At 43.6% G+C, this 22,294-nt stretch overlaps 2 protein-coding genes across 3 annotated transcripts in view; one reads left to right on the top strand and one right to left on the bottom strand.

The window, feature by feature from the left end:
• SLC7A7 (solute carrier family 7 member 7) overlaps positions 1–14,964 on the top strand; it is a 43,587-nt gene extending 28,623 nt beyond the window's left edge. For both annotated transcript variants that reach the window (XM_074294225.1, XM_074294226.1), the window contains exons 4-11: positions 8,102–8,227; positions 9,212–9,356; positions 12,675–12,798; positions 13,009–13,112; positions 13,356–13,452; positions 13,565–13,714; positions 13,980–14,163; positions 14,377–14,964. In XM_074294225.1, the coding sequence (XP_074150326.1) occupies positions 8,102–8,227; positions 9,212–9,356; positions 12,675–12,798; positions 13,009–13,112; positions 13,356–13,452; positions 13,565–13,714; positions 13,980–14,163; positions 14,377–14,483 (1,037 nt within the window). In that variant the 3' untranslated portion in view covers positions 14,484–14,964. The remainder of the gene's footprint in view (positions 1–8,101; positions 8,228–9,211; positions 9,357–12,674; positions 12,799–13,008; positions 13,113–13,355; positions 13,453–13,564; positions 13,715–13,979; positions 14,164–14,376) is intronic.
• Positions 14,965–15,824: 860 nt separating this feature from the next.
• On the bottom strand, positions 15,825–21,404 carry OXA1L (OXA1L mitochondrial inner membrane insertase). Its single transcript, XM_074294227.1, has 10 exons — positions 21,210–21,404; positions 20,288–20,461; positions 18,712–18,925; positions 17,894–18,037; positions 17,605–17,690; positions 17,273–17,437; positions 16,728–16,832; positions 16,470–16,638; positions 16,307–16,387; positions 15,825–16,222 (listed from the first exon to the last, which is right to left on the bottom strand). Exons 1-10 carry the CDS (start codon positions 21,270–21,272, stop codon positions 16,095–16,097), a joined length of 1,329 nt encoding a protein of 442 aa, XP_074150328.1. The 5' UTR covers positions 21,273–21,404; the 3' UTR covers positions 15,825–16,094.
• Positions 21,405–22,294: the final 890 nt, after the last annotated feature.

The raw sequence follows: 22,294 nt of genomic DNA, 5'->3' as shown, positions 1-22,294 counted from the left end.
ATGCTAAATTTGTCCTGTGTTTAAATCCTAGCTTTTATCATTTCTTACCTGTGTGACATAAGACAAATGACTTAACTTCCCTGGACCTCAGTTTCCTTAGCTATAAAATGAAAAAACTGGACCACGAACTTTCCTTCTGACTCTTAAGTCAATGGTATTATGGTCTTGAACTCTGTGAGCCAGGTGCAGAACCAAGGAGAGTTCAGGTGACTGGATACCGAAATCCTTTGTCCTGTTCTTAGCTGATTTCTGGATGTCTCTGGTAGCAGTCAGGCAGCCCCACACCTGACACCTTGCTCACAGTGCTTAGTTTAAACATGTCAATCTCTCCAGATTTTGCTGCTCTTTCGTGAGTGCCTTTTCACTACAAGTGCCTTGTTTCCCCACCTGTACCCGTCAGCCCACTTTTATTCCGTTCCCTCTAAGGGCGCTTTATAAGAATTTTTGTAACCTCCTTTGAGGAGAGATCTCAGGTTGATGAACCAGGATTCACATGGAAGTGATGTCCCTTATGTTTGGGACATCAGTTTCCGGATCACTTCATAGCATTTGGGAGACTGAAACACTCCTGGTGCTCAGTTGCCATTAGCATCAGCGAATTATGGTTCTAGAGCCAGCGGGGATCCTTGAGGTCATCTAATCTTGCCTACTTATGTTACAGATGAGGAAACTGAGGCTCAGAGAGTCTGAGAGACTTGCCCACACTCACAATGGCAGAAATCATCAGAGGTATAGGACATGAATTTAGGCTTTTCATTCCAGACTACTTTTAAGGGGGAAGCCTGGCTTCTTAGGAGTAATGTAGCTGAATCCAGCACAGTAAGAGGACTGAACAGGACTGTTAGAGGCTATGCCCTGGCCCTTCTGAGCTCCGTGCTCGGGGGTACTTGGGCATGTGCTGTCATGCAGTTTTGCCTTGTACCAGAACCACTGACCCCATGTACACAAGACTAATGAGGCAGAACAGCTGCCTCATGGGGCCCCCCACTGGCCTCTGCCCTTTGAACTGGCCTCCACTGAGAAGCCAGTCACCTTTTCCAGGAGTGTTCTCAGAAGAATTTTCTCATGTGTTGAAAAACTGGGTAACCAGAAGTAAGTGAGGAAGGTTAAATTCTATATCCCATATTGAACCAGAGCAACTGTCTTGATTAGATTAGAGACAAGCTAACCCAGGAGCCCCGGATTCTGTTTAGTGGTGCATCTGGGTTTAGATAAGGAAAAATTCTGTAGCCACAGATCTACTTTGTTCCCAAAGGGTCTTTTAGCGACCACCATTAAGTCCTTGGATTTCAGCACTTGGGTATCTCTGTCTGTCTCTCTCTCTCTCTCTCTGTCTCTGTCTCTCTCTCTCTGTCTCTGTCTCTCTCTCTGTCTCTGTCTCTCTCTGTCTGGCTCTCATTCTCTCTCTCTCTCTCTCTCTCTCTCTCTCTCTCTCTCTCTGTCTGTCTGTCTCTCTCTCTCTGTCTGTCTGGCTCTCATTCTCTCTCTCTCTCTAACACACACACACACACACACACACACACACACACACACACTCCACTAGTGTTGACATTAGAATTAGACATGCAGGATGTCATCCTCCAGAGGGATTTTTTGGATGAAGGCTTCAAGGAGCAGTGAGTGGGTGGGGAAGGTGCGATAGAATGGCACAAAGTTTTAGGCAGATGGGATCATAGATTTAGAGCTGGTCCTCCATTCTGACTACCTCCGTTTTACAGATGAGGAGCCTGAAGCCTTGAAGGTTATACAAGATCATGCAGTGACAGAGATAGGATCTGAAATGGGATCTGATCCTCTAGATGCCAAATATGGGGCTTTTCATATTGTACCAATTCTCCTCAAAACTTGTCTTTGAGTTTTTTCCTTTTCCTTTTTTGGTTAGTTCTGTTTTTTCAACAGAATTGATTGAAAGTCTCTTACTTCAATGAAGCTCCATCTCCTCCCCTGAAGGATGATGCTGAATCTCACTGGGTAGTTAATTCTTGGTTGTAACCCCAGGTCCTTTGCCTTCTGGAATATGAGTTCTAGGCTCTCTGATCCTTTATTGCAAAAGCTGCCAGATTCTGACTGTTGCTCCTTGATATTTGAATTGTTTTTGTCTGGCAGCTTGGCAGTATTTTTTCTTTGAGACTGTAGTTCTGAATTTTGTAACAATGTTCTTTGGGGTTTTCCTTGTGGGATCTCTTTCTGAAGAGTGATCGATAGATTCGTTCAGTGATTATTTTTCCTCTCTGTTTCTAGAACAGTAGAGCAGTTTTCCTTGATAATCTCTTGAAAAATACCATCTAGGCTCTTTTTTTGGTCATGTCCTTCAGGTAGAGCAACAATTTTTAAATTATCTTTTTTGGATCTATTTTCTAGGTCAGCTGTTTTTCCAGTGAGGTATTTTACATTTTCTTCCATTTTTGTCATTTTTTTTAGTTTGCTTGACTGATTCTTGCTATCTCATAGTAATTAGTTTCCATTTGCCTCGTTCCAGTTTTTAATGTGTGATTTTCTTGTTAGCTTTTGTATTTCTTTTTTCCATTTGATTAATTCTACTTTTGAAGATAGATTTTTTTTTTTTTTTTTGCATTTGTCCAATTGTAGCTTTTGAGGAATTGCCTTCCTTTTCCAAGCTGTTGACTCTTTTGTGTATCTCTCATTTATTATCTCATTTTTTTTCTACCTCTCTTATTTGCCTTTTAAAGTATTTTATGAGCACTTCCAAGAAGCCTCTTTGGGCCTGAGATCAATTCATATCATTCTTCAAGATTTCCTCTGTGGATATTTTGTCCACCTCTGAGTTGGTGTTTTGGTCTTCCTTGTTACTGTAGTAGCTTTCTATGGTCAAGGTTCTTTTCTGTTTCTTGCTTATTTTCTTTCCTTTCCTTTTTGTATTTCCTCTTTTGTGACTTTTATGGTCAAGCTCTGCTCCTGGGGTAAAGGGGATGCTGTCCCAAGCTTCCTGTACAGCTCTGAGCCTTGGATTTGAGTGCAGAGCCCCTTCTGTTTGCAGGAGGTAGCTTTGTCTGTTCTTTCCAAGAAACAGCTGGGTTTCTCAGAATTTGCCTTCTGAGCTGGGACTGGAGGCTGCCCCATTAGTTTGCTCCACTACTGAGCCAGGACTGAGGGTCTCAGTTGCCAATCTGCTGTGTTTAAAGACCCTTTTCTTGGCTTTCCCAGACACTGTCTGAGCTGGGCTGAACACCCCTTTCATCCCAGTGAGACTGACCTTTCTTGAAGTTTTTCCAATCTATCTCGAGCTGGAGACTGGTTTCCTCCTTTTCCTTCTTTTCTCTGCTACTAGAGTAGTTGAAAGAAAGTCTCTAAAAGAGATTAGGGAGGCAGCTAGGTGGTGCAGTGGATAGAATACCAACCTTGGAGTCAGAAGGGTCTGAGTTCAAATCACAGACCTTGGCTGTGTGACTGGACAAGTCACCTAACTGTCTTCAAGAGAAAAGGAGAGAGGGGGACAAAGAGAGGCAAAGGGAGACAGAGAAACACGGAGAGATTAAGGAAGAGTCTTAATTTAAGTGGGCAATATATAAGATTAAACTGGCACAGAGTAAGTAAGGCAGCAGAAAAGGTGGTGCTGAGGACAAAAGCACCATGAGCTACAGGAAAGATGGATCAAAAAGATCCAACCCACCTAGTAGTTTTTCTGGGCCAGTAAAGTGACCCAGAGAGGAAAGAAGGAGAGGGTGGGTACATTTCTGTTCATGTGGCCACTAAATGACTAGCAGGCAAACTGTAGTCTGACCAGTAAATTAGAACTCATTATATTTGAGTCAACAGTTTGGGTGACATGACTGCATTTCTACAAAGGGAACATTGGGTCTAAGGAATGGAGGAAATAGCACTTTCCTACTAAGGTGATTGAAGGGTACTTTGAGGCTTTGTTTCACCTCAGGATAAAGCAGCTTTTGCCCAGCTGACATTTGGGAGATTTTTAGAGTCCTCTAGAAGCCATTACCCACTTTTTCACTTCTCTCTGTGTGCGAAACGCTTTCATATTTATTTCCCAGTATTTGATGAAAGAGCTAGTTCCTAAAAGCCTCTTGCTTTTGGTTCAAAGTGAAACTGAGTGAGAAGATGGTCTCTTTAGGTTCATTTCTAATGTAGGGATTCTAATAGCCATTTAACTCCTGCATAGAATACTTCTCTGTTTTCACATCCACAAGAAGTCCAAGTGTCCTGGGATGATTTTGTAGCAGGTCTTGTTACATGAATGGCAGGTTAATGTCTTTCTTTAGGGACAGTTCACTTTTGGGCTCATGGTCAGGGCACACAGATAAACCACTGGAAGCTTGGTAGCTCTACTTTGGTTGAATGGCCCTAGAAATTGCAGCTTGATTCTGGGATTACTCAGTCCTGAGTTGTCCAGGTCAATTTTGGAGCTTGCTCCTACTTGAGAGAAAGTCCATGACAGAGTCTGCAGATCCAATTTAAAGTAGGTCTGAGTATGTGCTGGTGCTAGAAATGACTTGGCCTCCTTGTACCAAGAAAGGCCTGAGACAAGGCTGGATCTCCAGGACGCTGTCTGGACCAGAATGGACTCCTGACACACCTAGTCAGGAAGAACTGACCTGCCAAACAGGAGTGGGAATGTGGGGTCAAGTTTGCTCTGGGACTAATCCAGTGTGTGTCTTCCTCCTCTACAAGTGCTTTCCTCCTCTGGCTCTGCCTTCAAAGCATGAGTTCCACTTTAAGAGCAATGATCCTGGCTATAGCTCTGGGGCCACCCATCAGTTGTATCCACCCTGGGAGGGGTAGGAAAAAAGTCAAGTCAGCACTCTTCTACTTGTCATATTCACTTCCTGCTCCCATGGTCCTTGGGTCCAGAGGAAGCTGAGCTTTGGAGTCTGAAAAAAGAGGTCAGGTCTACCACTCCTACAAAATGTCCTTTTTCTTTCACACCTTATTTCACAGGACTCCTTTCTCACCTTAAAAAGAACAAAGAGATCAAAGTTAGACACCTTATACATTTATTTAGTGATATGATACCAGAGGAGTTTAGGTCACAGAGCTGACACACCATCTCCCCCGAGTTCCCTTCAAATACATCATCTGTCCTGAAGCTCATGAGGACAAAGCCTGTAAAATTAAGAGTTCTGAGACCAGAGGAATAGGGACTGGAGTAACTTTGCAGAGATGATAAGTTTACTGATGAAGTCAGAGAACAGAGTAGAAAGTAAGGGATTGTGGAGATTGAACTGTGCAAACAAACCTTCATTTTTCATTACCCTCTGCTGTAGTGAAATGAAGAGGATTGTTTGTCGAGTTCTTAGTCTCAGGAAGAGATAACAGATTTAGATTTGGAAGGGACTTTAGAAGTCATGAATCCAACTCACTTTTATTTTATAAATGAGGGAACTGAGGCCCAGAGAGGTGGTGGCTTATCATCGGAATAAATTCTTCCTGACTCCAAGTCCAGCATTCTATCCACCATACCACAGCTGAGCTAGTATAGTCTCCCAAGGAAACGGCTCCCAGGAGGTTGTCACTTGCCTAGGGTCCCATATATAGTAAATGTCAAAGGTGGGTTTGAACCCAAGACTTTTGCTTTCAAATTTAGTGTTTCTTCATTTGTACTGTGGGTAAAATGGGTCCCTTGAATCCATCCCAATTAGGATCCATTCCCCAGGGTAACGCAGAGCCTTTTGTTTAATTTGGAGTGACTACAATTTAATGCCTGAGAAAAGCCACAGAGCTCTTAGAATGTTGGCACCTTGTAGTATCTCCTGAAGGGTACCGGGGGAGAGGTGGAGAGGCAAGGCTGGTGGTGGCCAGAGGGGAGGGGGGATGAAGACACAAGAAAGGGGGGATTGAGAATCTTCTGGGAATCTCGAGTGAGAGTGGCTGGGAGTGGCCCCTTGGATGTATTGGGTGTTGGGAAGTCCAGGGAGCAGCAGAAAAGCTGGAAGAGCAGTGAACTGAAGGATAAGATGAAGGAACCTTGCTCATTTGGTGGGGAACTGGCTCAATTGTGCATGCCTGTGCGTGCCTTAATGATTAACTTGGCACTGGGGAGGCCTGGTGCTCTAATTGCATTCTGGCCTAGCCCATGATAAGGTTTTTATTGTTTATTGTAGTGTTTTTTTCTTTCTATATGGAACAGAAATGAACCTTGCTGGAATTGGACACAGATTCAGAACAGTAACCGTCAGTGGAAGGATTTGGCAGTGGAGAACGCAGGACTGTTCCTTTGTAGATACGGGGGAGAGGAGTCACTCTTAGCTGGATACAGATTTGTGGCTTGACTCAGGAAGTTCAAATCATTCCTTAGACATTTGCTAGCCTTGTGACACTGGGCAAGTCCCTTAGCCCTGCTTGCTTCAGTTTCCTCATCTGTAAAGTGAGCTAGAAAAGGAAATGCAAAATACTCCAGTATCTTGTCCAAGCAAATCTCAAATGGGGTCAGGAAGAGTGGTACACAACTGAGCAACAACACTTAATTTTTGATTATTTTGGTCATTTGGTTATAATGACATATAGCTGTGAGCGTTCCAGAAAAAAGAAATGGGAAGACTGGAGCATGGAAGGAGCTGGGAGGCCATATTGATAAAACTGAATCCTTGAGCTGAGCAGGTCTTGGAGTCTTCAGCTGACCTGGCGGTCTGGAGCTGGCAAGTCTCCCGGTGTGATTCAGTTTTATCACTTGTATGACAGATGGACTTTGTCTTTTCCTTTGAAGCCCATAGGGGAAGGGAGCCCATGAGAGAATAATAACATGGTTCACATTTGTCCTCCAAGGGAATGTGTCTACCCTATGTTAGAGAAGGAAAAACCAAGAGAGAGAACGCAAGGAAGGGGAGATTTGGGACAGGAACAGATTCGAATAAAGATTTTTTTGGCTTCAAAACTGCTTTTTTTCACCTTTCTTTCCTTTCACATCCTGTATTACTGGAGCCAACTTGCCTGTTGACAATGTGTGGGCTTTTCTTCCTTGACTCTTTCATCTGAGGGGTGACCTATGAAATTTAACAAAGCCACAGGAAATAGTGAGGAAGGCAGTGTGGTGCAGTGGAAAGTGTCTGGGCAAGGAGCTGGGAGTCTTGGGTTGAAGGGTGAATTCTACCAGGGACTAACAAATCACAACTTCTTTGAGCTTTTTCATCTGTAAAAACGAAGCATTGGAGTAGAGGGCTTCTGTAGTTCTTACCGGATTCCCTCATGCTAAGATTCTAGAGTTACATCCAGAGAATTGCCTGAGGAATATTTGTAGTTGTTCCCACTGAGATGATTGTTGGACCAGAGGTAAAGCCCCTACCTATTCTCAGCGGCCCTCTCAGTTCCAAGTGTCTCTTTCAACAGAAAAATAAGCAACAGGGCTGGCAGGCACGGGAAGTCTGGCTTAGATTCTAATCCTTGGTCACACGTCCTGACCTGCTGGCTCAGACAGTGGATAAGTCACAACAAGACTATTCTCAGGGAAAGGATCAAGGTTAAAATAACTCAGCAGTAACAGAAAAGAGTCAGAACAGGGGGATGTAACTGGGGGAAGGGAGAAGCAGCAAAACTTTTCTCCTCTGCAATCTCTTTCCACCATTTTTTGCCCTCTCTTATTAATGTATGTTTAGCCATACTAATAGTTATAGCTAGCATTTTGAGGTCTGCAAAAAAGTTTTACAAATATTTCATTTGATCTTCATAACAACCCTGGGAGTTGATACTGTTATTATTTCAATTTTATAGATTGAGAAATCGAGGCAAGCATAGGATAGACTTGTCCAGGATCATTCAGCTAATAAAAATGTCTAAGGCTCAATTTGACCTCAGGTCTGGCTCCATGTCTAACACTCTATCCGCTGCATTCACTACCTACTTACTTCTACCATGTATCTGAGATAATCTGAGTTTGTCCCATGTCCTCAATTTAGATGGCGAGTTACTTGAGGGCAAGGGCATAGTTCCTTAATTGGCAGCTCCATGATCTTTAGATCAAGGTATATGTCCAAGCTCAGCTAATTTTGGGGATGATGATGATTAAGACCACGTGGGAGCTGAAGTGGCTCTTGGCCCTGCAGACACCTTGACCCAAAGGTGGTTGGAAATCAATGTTTTCCCCCCTTTTCCTGCCCTGATATGGTCATTAACCAAGGTTTTTTTTTTCTTCCAGGTCTTTTAACCTTCATTAACTGTGCTTATGTCAAATGGGGAACAATGGTACAGGATATTTTCACTTATGCGAAAGTCCTGGCCCTGATTGCAGTCATCATTGCTGGCATTGTCAAAATAGGCCAGGGTAAGAGGCAAAGCTGGTCTTGGCAAAGGGTATGGAATGTGCTTGGGTCCAGGGGCTTTCCAGGGGCCCTCGCACCTTGCTGCACACTAGAGCTTTGATACTCTTGGGAGTAGGCAAAGGTGGAAACAAGCTCACCTGAATCTCTTCCCTGCCTATTTTCAAAAGGTGCAGGTGTGTGTGGGTGTGCCCATTTAGATGCAAGATCATTCACCTAGATACTAAACTTCTCTTTCTTATCTAGATTTGATCTATCCTTCTGGCTGGCCCAGAAGAGACCACTAAGGAGGCAAATTTAAGCACAACTGTGGAACTCTTTTGTTTATCCCAGTCTTTGTTATGTCATGGCTTCTTAACCCTCAGCATCCCCACCGGAACCTTGGAATAGACATGTTAAATGTGAGACCCAGGGCTGTATGCAACCCATAACACTCCCCGAGTGCCCTTTGAACCAGATTACAATGACCTGGAGAGTCACAGAACAGACCATGGGATATTAATACGGGGTTTTCTAAGTCGCTCTGTGGCCCTCAGGGATCTCTGCATCCAGTTAAGAGGTCCCGGTTTCTCTGTGGACACCACGGCATTGAATACTTCTCCCCAGATCCTCTCCTATTCTTCTGACCCGGCAGCATGCTGATAGGGAAAGGAGCACTAGATTTGGAGAGGACGGGTTTGCTTACTAGGTGTATGGTCTTGGATAAGTTATTCCACAACTCTGGGCCTTAGGTTCCGCATCTGAAAAATAAGGTTGGCTTACATTCCTTTCAGCTCTAAATCTGGGATCCTAAGAGACTGTCAGTTGTTCCCTTCCCCACCTTTAGTCTGGACATTATCTTTTCCAAGTTTCTGAAGATCTAAGAAATTCAGGTTCATCTGCATTAGTGGGGTTTTTTGTTTTGTTTTGTTTTACCTTCTATTCTGAATCACTTTGAGATTGTTGGATTGTCTTAATATTCTTACCCCACAAAATTTTCTGCATTCCAGGAGAGGCGACTAACTTTGAAAATTCATTTGAGGGGTCTTCATTTTCAATGGGAGATATTGCTTTGGCACTATATTCTGCTCTTTTCTCCTATTCGGGCTGGGACACTCTCAACTATGTCACTGAGGAGATCAAGAATCCTGAAAGGTAGGTACTCCACCAAAGACTTCATACTTACACTTTCCTGTGTACTTACCTGTGTAGGGCTTTTCATCTACCTTTTACCCTGATACTTTTAAGAGATTAGAGTGTACACAGTCTTATAGATCTTATATATGTATTCCTTCTGTAGCCTTCACCATCCTTTCCTTATTTTCCAAATTTATTACCATGTTGAATTAATTTGTTTGAAAACCTTGAATATTATAAAAATTAAATTTTATTAAACAAAACGAACAAACATTAATATTCTCTTGCTTTCTTTTCAAGTTCTACTGGGGAGTAAAAATAAAATTACACAAAATCCTTGTAACAAATATCAAGCAAAACAAATTCCCTATTGATCATGTTAAAAAATGTCTCATTTACATATGTAGTCTGTTATTTCTCTAGCAGAAGATATATAGCATTCTTCATTACTGATCCTTTGGAATTATAGTTAATCATTGTGTTGATCAGAATTCTTAACTCTTTCAAAATGCTTTTACAATGTTGTGATTGCATAAATTGTTTGCTTGATTCTGCTCACTTCATTTCATTGATTCTTACCAGTTTTCTCTGAAACTGCCTTTTCGCCATATTTAAAAAAAATTACATATTTAGTATATATTTCTATGTACACATTTCTCTTCCTCTGTAAGAATGTGAGCTCTGATTGGGCCTGGACTGCTTTGTTTTATCTTTTACTAGGGCCTAGCATAGCCCCTGGCAGATAGAAGGTATTTAATAAATGCTTATACTTTTAGGTTTACAAAGTACTTTATATACATTATTTCATTTGACTCTTAGAATTACCCTGTGAGATATTTTCTTATTGTCCATCCCCATTTTATAGCACGGTGTTGCTGTTTTCTTTTAACTCACTACAATATCTAGCTTTCCATTTCTGTGGCTAGACACCTAGGCAAATAGGAGTCATCATTAATAATGGTGATAACCCCAAGGAGTAGTCTGTATCATTCTAGATTATAGGTTTCACTGGGCATCCTTTCATCATTTCTTGTAGAACAATGGTATTCCATTCCATTCATATGCCATCATTTGTTCATCCATTCCTCAATGAAGGGCAACCCCTAAGTTTTTTATTCTTTGCTACTACAAGAAAAAGGATACAGAGGAGGGAAAAGTCTCAGCCCTTATGGAGCTCACAGGCTAATGAAGGGGACAATATGTAAACAGTTACAAACAAAATATAAAGAGGATAAATCTCAGAGGGAAGGCACTAGAATTAAGGAATAGGAAAGGCTTTTTACAGAATGTGGGATCTGAAAAAAGTCAGGGAAGCCAGAACATGGAGATGAATAATCAGGTTTGAGAGTCTGCTGGTGAAAATGCAATTGTGAGACAGAAAGTTGTGTGTGAGGAATGGCAAGCAAGCCATTGTCACTGAATCACTGAGTATGTGGAGGAGAGTAAGGTAGAAGACTGGAAAGGTAAGAAGAGGCCAAGCTATGAAGGGCTTTTAAAAGAAAAGGATTTGATCCTGGGAAACTGCCAGAATTTATTGAATGATGTGTGTGTGTGTGTGTGTGTGTGTGTGTGTGTGTGTATGTGTGTGTGTGTGTGTGTGAGAAAGAATAACCTCATCAGTCCTTGGGTTTAGGATGATCAATCTGACAGCTAACTGGAGGACAGACTGGGATGGGGAAGTGACTTGAGGCAGGGAAACCAACCAGAAGGCCGTTGCAGTAGCTCTGGCACCAGGTGATGAGGGCTTCCTGGGAGTGACAGCATACATGAGAGACATTAGCAGAAATGGTAGGAAGCCAGACTGGAGATGGGGGGAGTGGGGCTGGTGAGTTTAAGATGGCACGCGGGTTTCATGCCTGGACGACTAGGAGGAGGATGGTGGTACTCTTGGCAGTAATAGGAAAATGAGCTGCTTTACAGATTTCTGTATATATAGAACATTTCTTCTTTGATCTCTTTTGGGAAATATGCCTGGTAGCAATAGTACTGAAAACCTCCCAATCTGGCCCAATTCTGAACAGTCAACATTTCAGTCAAAGTGGAGGGAATTTAGTGGCCACCTTGATGAAACACAAGCTGGAGGGGCAGAGGAAGAAGAAAATAAGCAAAGGATGGACACATTTTTGGGTACATTTTAGAGTTGTGAATAACCTGGTTCTCATGCAAAATGATATGGATATTAGACCATATTATTTTTTGAGAAACATGAAGGTGGCCCTTTAGTAAAGGCTCAGAACCTGATTGGGGGCAGTTCGTAGAAACAAGTTGGATTCAGGCTAGAATGTTGTTTCCACCTGCTGGACAGAACTGGTATGACTAGAACTGCCATCTGGCTTTGGAGTGCCCTCAATAACATTATTGGTCTGGAAGGGACCTTCAAAGACCCTTTAGTCAAAGACCCCAGATCTACTTAGAATAGTATGTAAACTGGTTAAGATAGATGGCTCTCTCTCTTATTTTTAACTATTCTCCATAGGACATTTTAGAGCCTTCCTGTATTATCTGTAGTGAGGTTTTCAGTGGAGACTGTTAGAAAATATCTTTTCTTTGGTGCCTTGGGGAAGGTATTCTCATTAGCAAATTGGACTCATTTAGGCTCTGGGTAAATGGCTTCTACCATCCTGCACTGTTATCTTGTAGTTTGGCCCTTTATTAGCCACATTTTCTTTTCTTATAAACAACTCTTCCCTCTCATTTGTATAGCAGAAGGTTTTTCTTTTTCTTTTCTTTTTTTTTAAGTAGTAGCCCCATCTCCTTAATTTTCTTATTTTCAATTCCAAATTCTCTCCCTCCCACCCCTGCTCCATCTATAAAGACAATACCCATTATACATATGAAACATATTTCTACTTTAGTTATATTACCAAAAAAAAAAAAAAAAAAACAAACCCCAAGAAAAACAGAGAAATAACTGTTTCAATCTGTAGAGTCCATCAATTTTCTATCTGTGGTGGAGGTTTAATGGCACCTTTTCCAAAAGCTCCTTAGTCACAAATAGATTGAGAATTAGAATAGAATTAGGGCTGGACTTAGGCCGATGTAATCATGACTACTTATACAGGACTTTATGGTTAAAAAATAGTGTATATACCAAATTTCTCTAGGAGAATGTAAACTCCTTGAAGGAAGGAACTGTGCTTCCATCTATCCTCAGTATGTGAGCCCAGTGCCTATTAGGTGGTATTTAATAAAACAGCATTCATTCAGCAAGTAGCCTAAAGGTAGACATATAGCAAGCCGTTCTACTGTTCTTAGAGGTACAGGGAAGAGCCTTTGGATGTTGGGAGATCAATTACAGGGTGTTGGGCTCTAACTTGTGCCCTTTCTTCTCTGTAGGAACCTGCCCCTCTCCATTGGCATTTCCATGCCCATTGTCACCATTATCTACATTTTGACCAATGTGGCCTACTACACTGTGCTCAGCATGATGGACATCATGGACAGTGATGCTGTTGCTGTGGTAAAGGGTTATGGCCATCAAGAGGGCAAGGAAGTTTGTCTAGGATAGATAGGTCCCTGTCCCTTTCAGCATTAATGGAAGACCTCAGAGGTGCAATTGGAGAGTGGGTAACCTCAGATTTAGGGAGCAAGCATGAGGTTCCTGGGATGGAGGGAGAGTACCTTGATTTTCATACAATAAACATTCTTTTTCCCTACTCGCCCCACGTAGACATTTGCTGACAGAATTTTTGGGATGTTCAACTGGACAATTCCCTTGGCCGTTGCCTTATCCTGTTTTGGGGGTCTCAATGCTTCCATTGTGGCGGCTTCCAGGTAAGACTGGGTATTCCTTTGAGATACTATGGTTACTGAGGAATACTATAGACAGGTGGGAGGACTTGTGGGGCCCAGCCTGCTATCGTACTCTTTAGGCTCAGTGATAAATACACCTCTTACCTTTTGCAACTGTGCCATGATGATCCCACCATTCAGATTCCGGCTCTCCTTGTACATTGTGGGTTTTGAATTTTCCTTCACTTCAGTCCACCTCAGCCACCCTTCTCCTACCTGAAACAGGCTTTTTTTTGTGGGCTCGCGAGAAGGCCACCTCCCCGATGCCATTTGCATGATTCATGTTGAAAGGTTTACTCCAGTGCCATCCCTGCTCTTCAATGTAAGTGTTATCCTAAAGGATGGGTGGGCTGTTAATGGAGGGAGTATTAATAGTGCTGTTCTGGGGGAGGCTGGGTCCAGTTCTTGGTAGCTCCAGGATTTGTATATCGTAGGGAGCCATGGCACTCATCTACTTGTGTGTGGAGGACATCTTCCAGCTCATCAACTATTACAGCTTCAGCTACTGGTTCTTCGTGGGTCTCTCCATTGTGGGGCAACTCTACTTACGCTGGAAAGAACCCAATCGACATCGGCCCCTCAAGGTGATCTATTAACTTTGTTTCTATGAAACATCAGGAAGTCCTCCTAATGAAAGAACATTGAGCCAGGACTGTTCAGGGGCAGTTGGGAACTAGACACAAGAAACTTCATGGAAGGAAAATTAGAGGGTTCATACAAGGGCAATAATTTAAAAAAAAAAGTGGGGGAAGACATTGATGACCTTATTGGGTGTCAGTTATCACAGACTTCCTCAGGACACTAGGAACTTGAAGCTGTCTAATGCCCTGTTCATCTTTCCATTTGCAGCTGAGCTTGTTCTTCCCCATCGTCTTCTGCCTTTGTACTGTCTTTCTGGTGGCTGTCCCTCTTTACAGTGATACCATCAACTCCCTTATCGGCATTGGCATTGCCCTCTCAGGCCTGCCCTTTTACTTCTTCTTTGTCAGAGTGCCAGAACACAAGCGGCCACACTGTCTGCGGAGGACTGTGGGTGAGTCGGGGGGATCCTGGACCTTGACTTTGAAGTTTATGTCTTGTTCTTTAAGGTGAAGATCTCCCTTATTTCTAAGTCTCTGGCCTTCAGAGAAGTTATTGACTGCCCTTCAGATGGGGCCCTCCTGCTCTCAAATCTGATGCAGATCCTCCTCCCCTAATCTTCAGATAATCCTTCTTCTTTTGTGACCTTTCTCTTTCTTCTTTGTAGCTTTGGTCACCAAGTATCTCCAAGTCCTTTGCATGTCTGTTGCTTCAGAGATGGATTTTGAAGATGAAGAAGAGATGTCCAAGCAACAGGACTCCAAGTCCGACTAATCAACAACCTGACTTCTCCCCTCACAAGACAATGAGGGCAGGGGATTTCCTTTTCCCAGTGGCCAGGGCCAGAGGGATGAGATTGAAGACAGCCTACCAAGTCCAGAACCTGCTTTGGGACAACTTTAGGAACCATTTGAACTTATTCTTTAAGAGATGTGGAGAATAATTTATTGTTTTTGTTACTAATTGTTCAAGATTTTTAAAATGGAAGGTTGGGGGGGAAGAAGCATGCCTTGGGTTTGGTTTTCCTATTAGTTTTTCCTCAGGAGGAGGAAAAACAGAAGCAGGTGCCAGAATGACTAATCAGTAGCTGAACTCTGCTCCACCCACCCATCCCTTTATCCCGCTGAAGCCCACCAGGGCTAGCAGTGCTCCTGTCTTCATCAGGGAGGAACCTACCAAAGGGGCAGAGGGCACTTGTAGGACCATCTTGGATAACAATAAAAGGGAACACAGTGGCCTCTTTATTTGTACTGTCAGATTTTCTTTTGGGATGACTTTGGCTGTGATTTTCACAGATGTGGTATAGAGATGGGAAAAAAAATCCTGATGCTCTGTAAGTGTCTCCCAGGTACTCCTTTCCCTCCAACCTTAAGCCCATGTGTTTTATATAGTCAGATGAAATTACTGTTTCAAATGGAACTTAAAGAGAGTTAAATTATTAAATGGTAAAATGTTGATTAAAAAGCTGATTTCTACCTCCACTGAGGACAAACACAAAAAGAATATTAGGCAGTGGAATCTATAACCAAATTGGCAAATATCTCTTTCTTGGTCTTAAAAAAGTTACTTTCATTAATAAATATTTATTTAATTAGACCCATCATCTGAAAAAATATTGCATGGGGTCTTTTTAGAGCCATGCCTTATGTATGATGTAGCAAAGATAAGGGAAAATGTGACTGGGAAGTCTGCTGAACTCAGGGACAGAAAATCATGGTTCTACTCCCAATTCTGACAGTTAGAAACTATATGATCATAAGTCCATTGTAGGGACTTTGCATTGCATCTGTAACAGGTGCAAAATTAGAGTGAATTATCTCTCAGAGTTGGGGGTGAAAGTATAGGACACAGACATGAGCTATTGATTTAATTAGATCTGACTTCTCAACCAACTCAGGGATATACTTCTTCAAGCAAAGGTGACTATTTTGCTGGAAAGTTTCTACATGAATGTAAATGGAATAAACAGAACTATGGGCTGGGAAGATTTTTGTTTTTGTTTTTAAACCTATATGATAACAAAGGCTGGATTTGACCCAGTTTTTCTATCCTGACATCCTAGGCTTTGTCAAACAAACCCTTTACCATGCTGACTACTGAGAAGGAATCAGGAAATAGTATATGAATATAGAAGTTTATTACCTTCCCAGAGAAGAGAAAATGGCTCAGATGCTCACTATGCATATATCACTGAAAGCCTTCCCATACCCACTTTTGTATGTTGGTCTATTAAGAGTCTGTGGCATTGAACACCTGTGAGAAAATTCTCATTCCCACTGCTCCTAGGGCCAGGGTAGGGAGCATTGTCCAGATCTTGCTCTCAGGAACTCTGAGGCTCTTGGTAGTCACTGTTCTCTGGCCCTTTGATGGTAAGTACTACAGCAGTCATCCAAGAGTATCCTTCCAGGGCTTCTGTGGCTTTGGTTTGCTGCTGGTAGTGGTGGGGTTAGTAGAAGGCTGTTTTCCCTCAGGTTGTAGCAGGGGGTTGTGGGCAAAGGTCTGTCGTAAGGGGCCTAGAAGAAGAGAGTAAATAGATAAGAAGGGAGAAACTGAAGCTAAGATAAGCCTAGAATCCCAAATCAAGGAAAACGACTTGCCTCTAGCAGCCAGCTGCAGCTGGTTCCGCATGCGGCGCTCCTGCTCCTGTAACTGGTGAAGTTCCTGGGCATGTTTCCAGCCTATCGGGGGAAGCGATAAGCTACAAGTCAGCATTTAGGCCTTCCCTCCAGCAATGCCCTTTCTCTAGGACACAAGCCTTACCCTTTTTGAGGCTCTTAAAGAAGCCGTCCTGCATTAAAGTCTGGCCTTGGCCTGGCTCAAGTATGATCTGCTTTGGGATGCGCAGCCAGAGACGCACAGCTGGGATCTGAAGGAAAGCCACCTGGACCAGTGAGAAGAGGTTGGAGGAGAACCAGTATGTGAACACTGCCTGGAAAAAGAGGAGGACTTTTAGGATCACACTCTCCGGCGTGTGAGGCAACAGAATTTAGGGCAGGCAGACAGGCAGACAAGACATACCGTGGGGAAATGGATGGTGAAGGGCAAGACCACGAGGGGCAGAACTCGGAAGACATTTTTCATCATACGCAGGCTGGCATTGTTGATACCAGTTTCAGCTCCCAGCTGTCAATAAGGAAACAGTCCATATAAAGGAGGGAGGCAGAGAAGACAGAGACATATGAAAAGTGAAAGATAAAGCTACATCTATTTTCTTGCCCAACTAAATTTCTGGAGGAATGATCCAATGACATCATAACCATACAGCACTGTAACATTATGGGGCTGGCTAGACTAGACTGACCATTTCTATGAAACCAACTATAACCCGAACAGTTTTCACAGAACCCAATAAAGGTATAAATGAGGACAGGCCAGTATTGAAAAGCAAAAGGTCCACAGCTGAATTCATGAATAAGCCAGATTACCACTCTTGTCCCCAACTGCTATTCTTAGCTTCCTAAGATAACCTTTTTAGTGTTACGGTTTATCCTGCTTTCTCAGAATTTAGTTTATATTGCTACCCGCACTTCAAAAACCAGTTTTGCAGGAGAATCCAAGCTTACCTCCAGGATTGCCCACATCGATGCTGTGACTATCAAGGGCAGTGCGTAGGTGGGGTCTGCTACCGTGAGATCCTGGAACCACAACAGCCCACCAGTCTGCATACTGGGCACAGGGAGAGAGGACATATCTCTCAGGGCAATAAAGAAGGAGATGAAGACAGGAGCCTAGGCAAAAGGTAGACAGGAGGAATAAGTCTTTATTGTTGTAATCCTACAATGTACGAAGGGGAAGTCAGTACAGAATCTTAACTATATCTTAAGAGGATGAAGAATGGGAACCAGTTCAGAAAGGAGTCCTGGAAGCCTGGGAGGAGAACAGTCCAGTTACTCACTTGAACTAGAGGAACAATTAATCCTTTCAGAGGGTTTACATTATTTTTCTTCTGATAGAGCTGCAGTTCTGAAGCGGCCCTGTAAACTGACCAGAAAAAGTGAGGCAAGTTAACAATGGGGTGCCAGAGCAGGGAAATATCTCCCTTGCCACTTAACTCACACATTCCCCTACCCTGGGCCGTTCACAGGGTATGCACGAGCCTCCAGGACTTGCCCAACCCCAGAAGGCTCCACAAGTGACCGCTGTCACGTCGCTTCTGTCCCACCCTTCCCCCTTCACTGACTCACACTCTATTCTGTCCCCCGACAACTTGGCCTCGTTCATCCGATTGGTAAGTTTCTGGATTTGTGGCAGGTGGTTATTGAACTTCATTGTCTCCCGTTGGCCTTTCACAATGAGGGGGAAAATGAGGCATCTTGCAACAATAGTGCCTAGTAAAGACAAAGCAAAGACAGATGCAAATCTGTTTAAATTGGGCTGGGATTAAGTCCCTACAAGAAGGGATAACCTCACCAAGGGCACAGATTAGAGAAAGCTCCCATCTCTTTACTGTTCAATCAGGAAGCCTAATATTAATTTTTCTGTATCTAGGAATCTGTCAGAGTTCACTTATTACTAGAGTGAGAAAGAAGCATTTATTGATGGTTTACTGTTTTAATACCTTCTTGTTTCCCTACCCACTCTGCATGACCAGCTTCCCAGCAATTTAGACCAAAGTTCTTCCCCTCTGGCCCACAGTGATCATGATAGTAGTTTTAAATTGTTGTGTTCTAACCCTCCTACAATATTCAGAATTTCAATATTCAAAAGCCTTTTTCTACCATTGCCTTTTACTATGTGATTTCCGTTTATCCTCGCTACCTTCCCCAGCAATCTTTGGGCATGAGGACCCTTCACAAACTGCATATCACACATAGATTTCATAATGTCACTTTAAGAAATCATGTATCCAAGTCTTTGGATCTGTATTTCTTACCCAAGTAATTTCTCCTGCTATTAGTTGAGGCTGTCATCACTAAGACGTTCCTTCATCAGGCTCTACTTTTCTAATCCTTTTTGCTTGCAAGACCCCGCCCCGCTACTTCTTGGTCTTGATCCCCCTTACCTGTAACAATGGCTCCCCACCATGGCAGGCCCAGGTTAACATGTGCAAACTCCAGAAAGTTCTGCACCAGCCCCACGGGAGTATAGCCTCCTAGCCCCAGGTCACTGAGGCTCTGCTCTGCGGCAGCCTGGACTACATCGGCAGCCCCGGCTGGAACCACCTCTGTCACTGATGTTGGGGAAGGGGTTGCAGGGAGAATGGGAGAGCTCTGCACCTGTTGGAGGAAAAGAAACTTAGTATGGTGAAGAGCCTAGTGGGAAAATAATTAGGCATTTTTCAGTAGAGAGGCAGGCAACAGATTTGGAGCAATGCATCCATTTTGTTTTTCAGACACGGTTGAGCCAATGTGTGATTTGGTTTGTTTGACTGTGCTCTAGTGCTTAGTGGGTGGGGATGACAAGGAGTCATTAGGAAATGAGTGATATAAAAAATGAAAATACATCCACAAAATATTAAAAAACACATAACAGGAATCTCCGTGGGTCTCTCTTTGTTCCTTCATATATGCTGCAACATCTTTATCCACTTGCTCCTCTTAACTCCCCATTCTTTCCATACTGTCCATAACTTGCACAGAACCTCCAGGCTGGGAGGATAATTTTGTCTGTACCTAGGTCATGTGGGAATAGGAATTTCCCCCATGTTATATATAAAACTTAAATCTTTCTTGTTGTAACTTCATTTTCTTTTATGGGAGGCTCGGGCCATTCCGCCAGACTGAACCTCTGAGACTCAAACAGCTATTTTCTAAAAAGCACGCCTACTTCCGGCGCTTCTAGGCAATAAGGGTGAGAAGGCGCGTTCCTTGAGGTCCTTTCTAACGTGGTGGTTTTTGACATTCACACCACCTCCGCCATCCCCGTCACTCGGACTGCCACCTTTAAAAGGCTGATATTTTTTGTTTTGATCCAATGAGATAACATGTAAACTGCAAGTAATTCTCAAAGGACCACCCAACGTTAGCTATAACAATTACCTTTAAATTTCTTAAAAATGGTCCTCCTTTTTCTACTCCCAGAGCACTTTTATAACAAAGAATAAAAGGGGGGAAAAGCTTAGTAGAGCTAAGCAACCCATCAACCCCATGCAGCCCCCTGTGTAGCTCTGGGTGGCCACTTCGCCTCTCGGGCACTGGCACGTTTAACTCGGCTCCCGCAGACCTATTTTGACAACTCCTCTTCGAGGCTAAACCTCATTATTAAAACTTCACAACACCGAGTCTAGCTCATCTTGTTCTTTCCATTTACGGTAAGCCCCGGGTGTGCTACTGCGCTTTCTGCTCCCTCCACTTGGCACTGGCTCATACAGCCAGGGTTCTGGAACCCCGGCCCGGGGCCAGATGCGCCCGAGGGGCGGGGGCAGTGTGTGAGGCTTTGTTTTTCTCTAGTCCCGCCTCCCAGTCCGGTGAAGTGGCCCCTATTTAGAAAGTGTGAGGACCGCTGGTCTGTCTCTTCCTGCATTTCCCCATATTAATTCTACTCGATTTTCTCAGAACCTTCCGTCGCGTCCCACTCCCCACCAGACCGGGTTCAGCCTCTCTCTAGGGGAAGGAGCGTCTTTGTTACCAGCCTCTCACCTGGCTCTCCGCAAGCAGGGCGGTGGAGGTACTGAGGCACCTTGGGCCCGGGCCAAGCTTGTGGACAAAGGGAGACACTGCCCACCTTTGTGTGGCCGGGGAGAGGCAGGCGCCAGGCGGCTGTTTCCAGTGTGGTCCGGGAAGCCAGTCCGAATGCCTGGAGATGCTGTGGAACTGAGGGAGGGAAATGACAGGTGAGAGACCCCCCTCGGACTGCAGATAGTCCCCACTCCTGCCACAGTGACTTTATTGTTAACTTTACATTTTCTTTCCCCCTGAGGCTGGGGTTAAGTGACTTGCCCAGGGTCACACAGCTAAGCCGTGTTAAGTGTCTGGGGGCAGATTTGAACTCGGGTCCTCCTGACTTCAGGGCTGGTGCTCTCTCCACTGCGCCCCCTAGCTGCCCTTAACTTTACATGTGCATCCTGCTTTACAATTAGGGCTAAGTGACTCGTCCAAAGCCACACGGCTTGGTAAGTGTCGGAGGCTGGATTTGAACTCGAGTCCTCCTGGCTGCTCGAAATGCTGTGCAATTTACACAGTGACACTCAAAGGACCCCTAGTGAAAATGGCCTAGGAGCAATTATTGTCCTCATTTTATAGATGCAAAACACATGGGTTCTGAAAGGTTAAGGAACTTGCTCAAGGTCACCCTGCACGAGTGGCAGTGGCAGGACTTGAATTCTGGTCTCTAGTTCTTTTAAAAAAAACAAAAAACCGATCCATCAAGGAGGTCGGAGGTCACGACTAAGGGCAAAGCAATCAGGTCAGAGGTTGAGACTTTCTAACCCCACCATGCAGCTAGATAAGCCCCCATTCAGGGGTCGAAGTCATCAGGGCTGTCAGCACAGGTGGAGCTGGCCCACTTTGGACAGGTGGGCTGGGCTGTGTGCCAGGATCTTGGCCTAAAGGGGGGTTGTACCTGGCGCTGAGGCCGAAACAGGCGCAGAACCTCCGGGTTCCCACACATCCGTCGCGCCGCCATCTTCCCGGGCAGAGAAAGCGGTATTGCGCTTGCGCTTTGAGTGTATTCTCACGCGAGAGGCCGCCCTTTTAGTTGTGGTCAGGAAGTCAAAGGAATTCGCACAAACTGAGTCATCATACAAACTAGAGGCGAGCGGCCATCTTTGATACTGGTAAGAGGACAGGGGGCGGGGATATCTCATGTGGCGGTCGCCTTGGTTACGGACCAGAAGCCTATTTCTTTTGTCTGGCGTCTTTGGCAACGAACAGTGACCGTGGCCATCTTTAATAAGGGCACGAGACTCGCTATTCTCTCTGTGTTGAAGCCGCTGCCCGGCCATATTGGATTGGGGAGAGCACCGCCCGGGAGGGGTGCTGCCGGGGCAGGTGGCTATTGAAAAAAAAACAAAACAAAACTAATAAAGCCATTACATGTTAACATAAATAATATTAAAAACAAAACAAAACAAAAAAACTATTTTCCAAAACAACACCAACAACAAAAAATAGTGAAAAGTGACCTTATTTTGTATATTTTTACAAATCTTTTATATAACTGGCTGGTTTGATTCTCATATCTGCTTCTGAATCCACTCTCTTATTAGATGCTGTTTTGGTAGAAGTATATTAAAAAAAAAATCTGGCATTGCACAGAGCACGGATAGGTAGTTAGGAAATGGAGGAATACTTTACAAGGCAAATAGTAACTTAGAAAGGTTATGAAAATAATTTTGATCTTTTGGACTCCAAGAAAGGATCTGTGGGCCACACTTTGGGAATCACAGCCTTGGCATACATAATTCAACACAAAAAAATGCAATACAATACTACCACAAACCTCAGAAATGAAACTCATAGATATTAATGAAGTTCTAGAAGACAATATTACAATTTTTGTGTGCTTTAAGGTTTGCAAAAACCTTTAAAAACATTTCATTCTCAACAACTTAGAAGAAAGGAGATATTATTACACCCATTTTATAGATGAGAAAACTGAGGCCAGCCCAGTTAAGTGACTTGCCCAAGTTCACGCTTTTTAAATTA

Source organism: Sminthopsis crassicaudata, chromosome 2, assembly GCF_048593235.1.
Source record: "Sminthopsis crassicaudata isolate SCR6 chromosome 2, ASM4859323v1, whole genome shotgun sequence".
NCBI lineage: Eukaryota > Metazoa > Chordata > Mammalia > Dasyuromorphia > Dasyuridae > Sminthopsis > Sminthopsis crassicaudata.
This window is presented reverse-complemented; position numbering and strand designations above follow the sequence as displayed.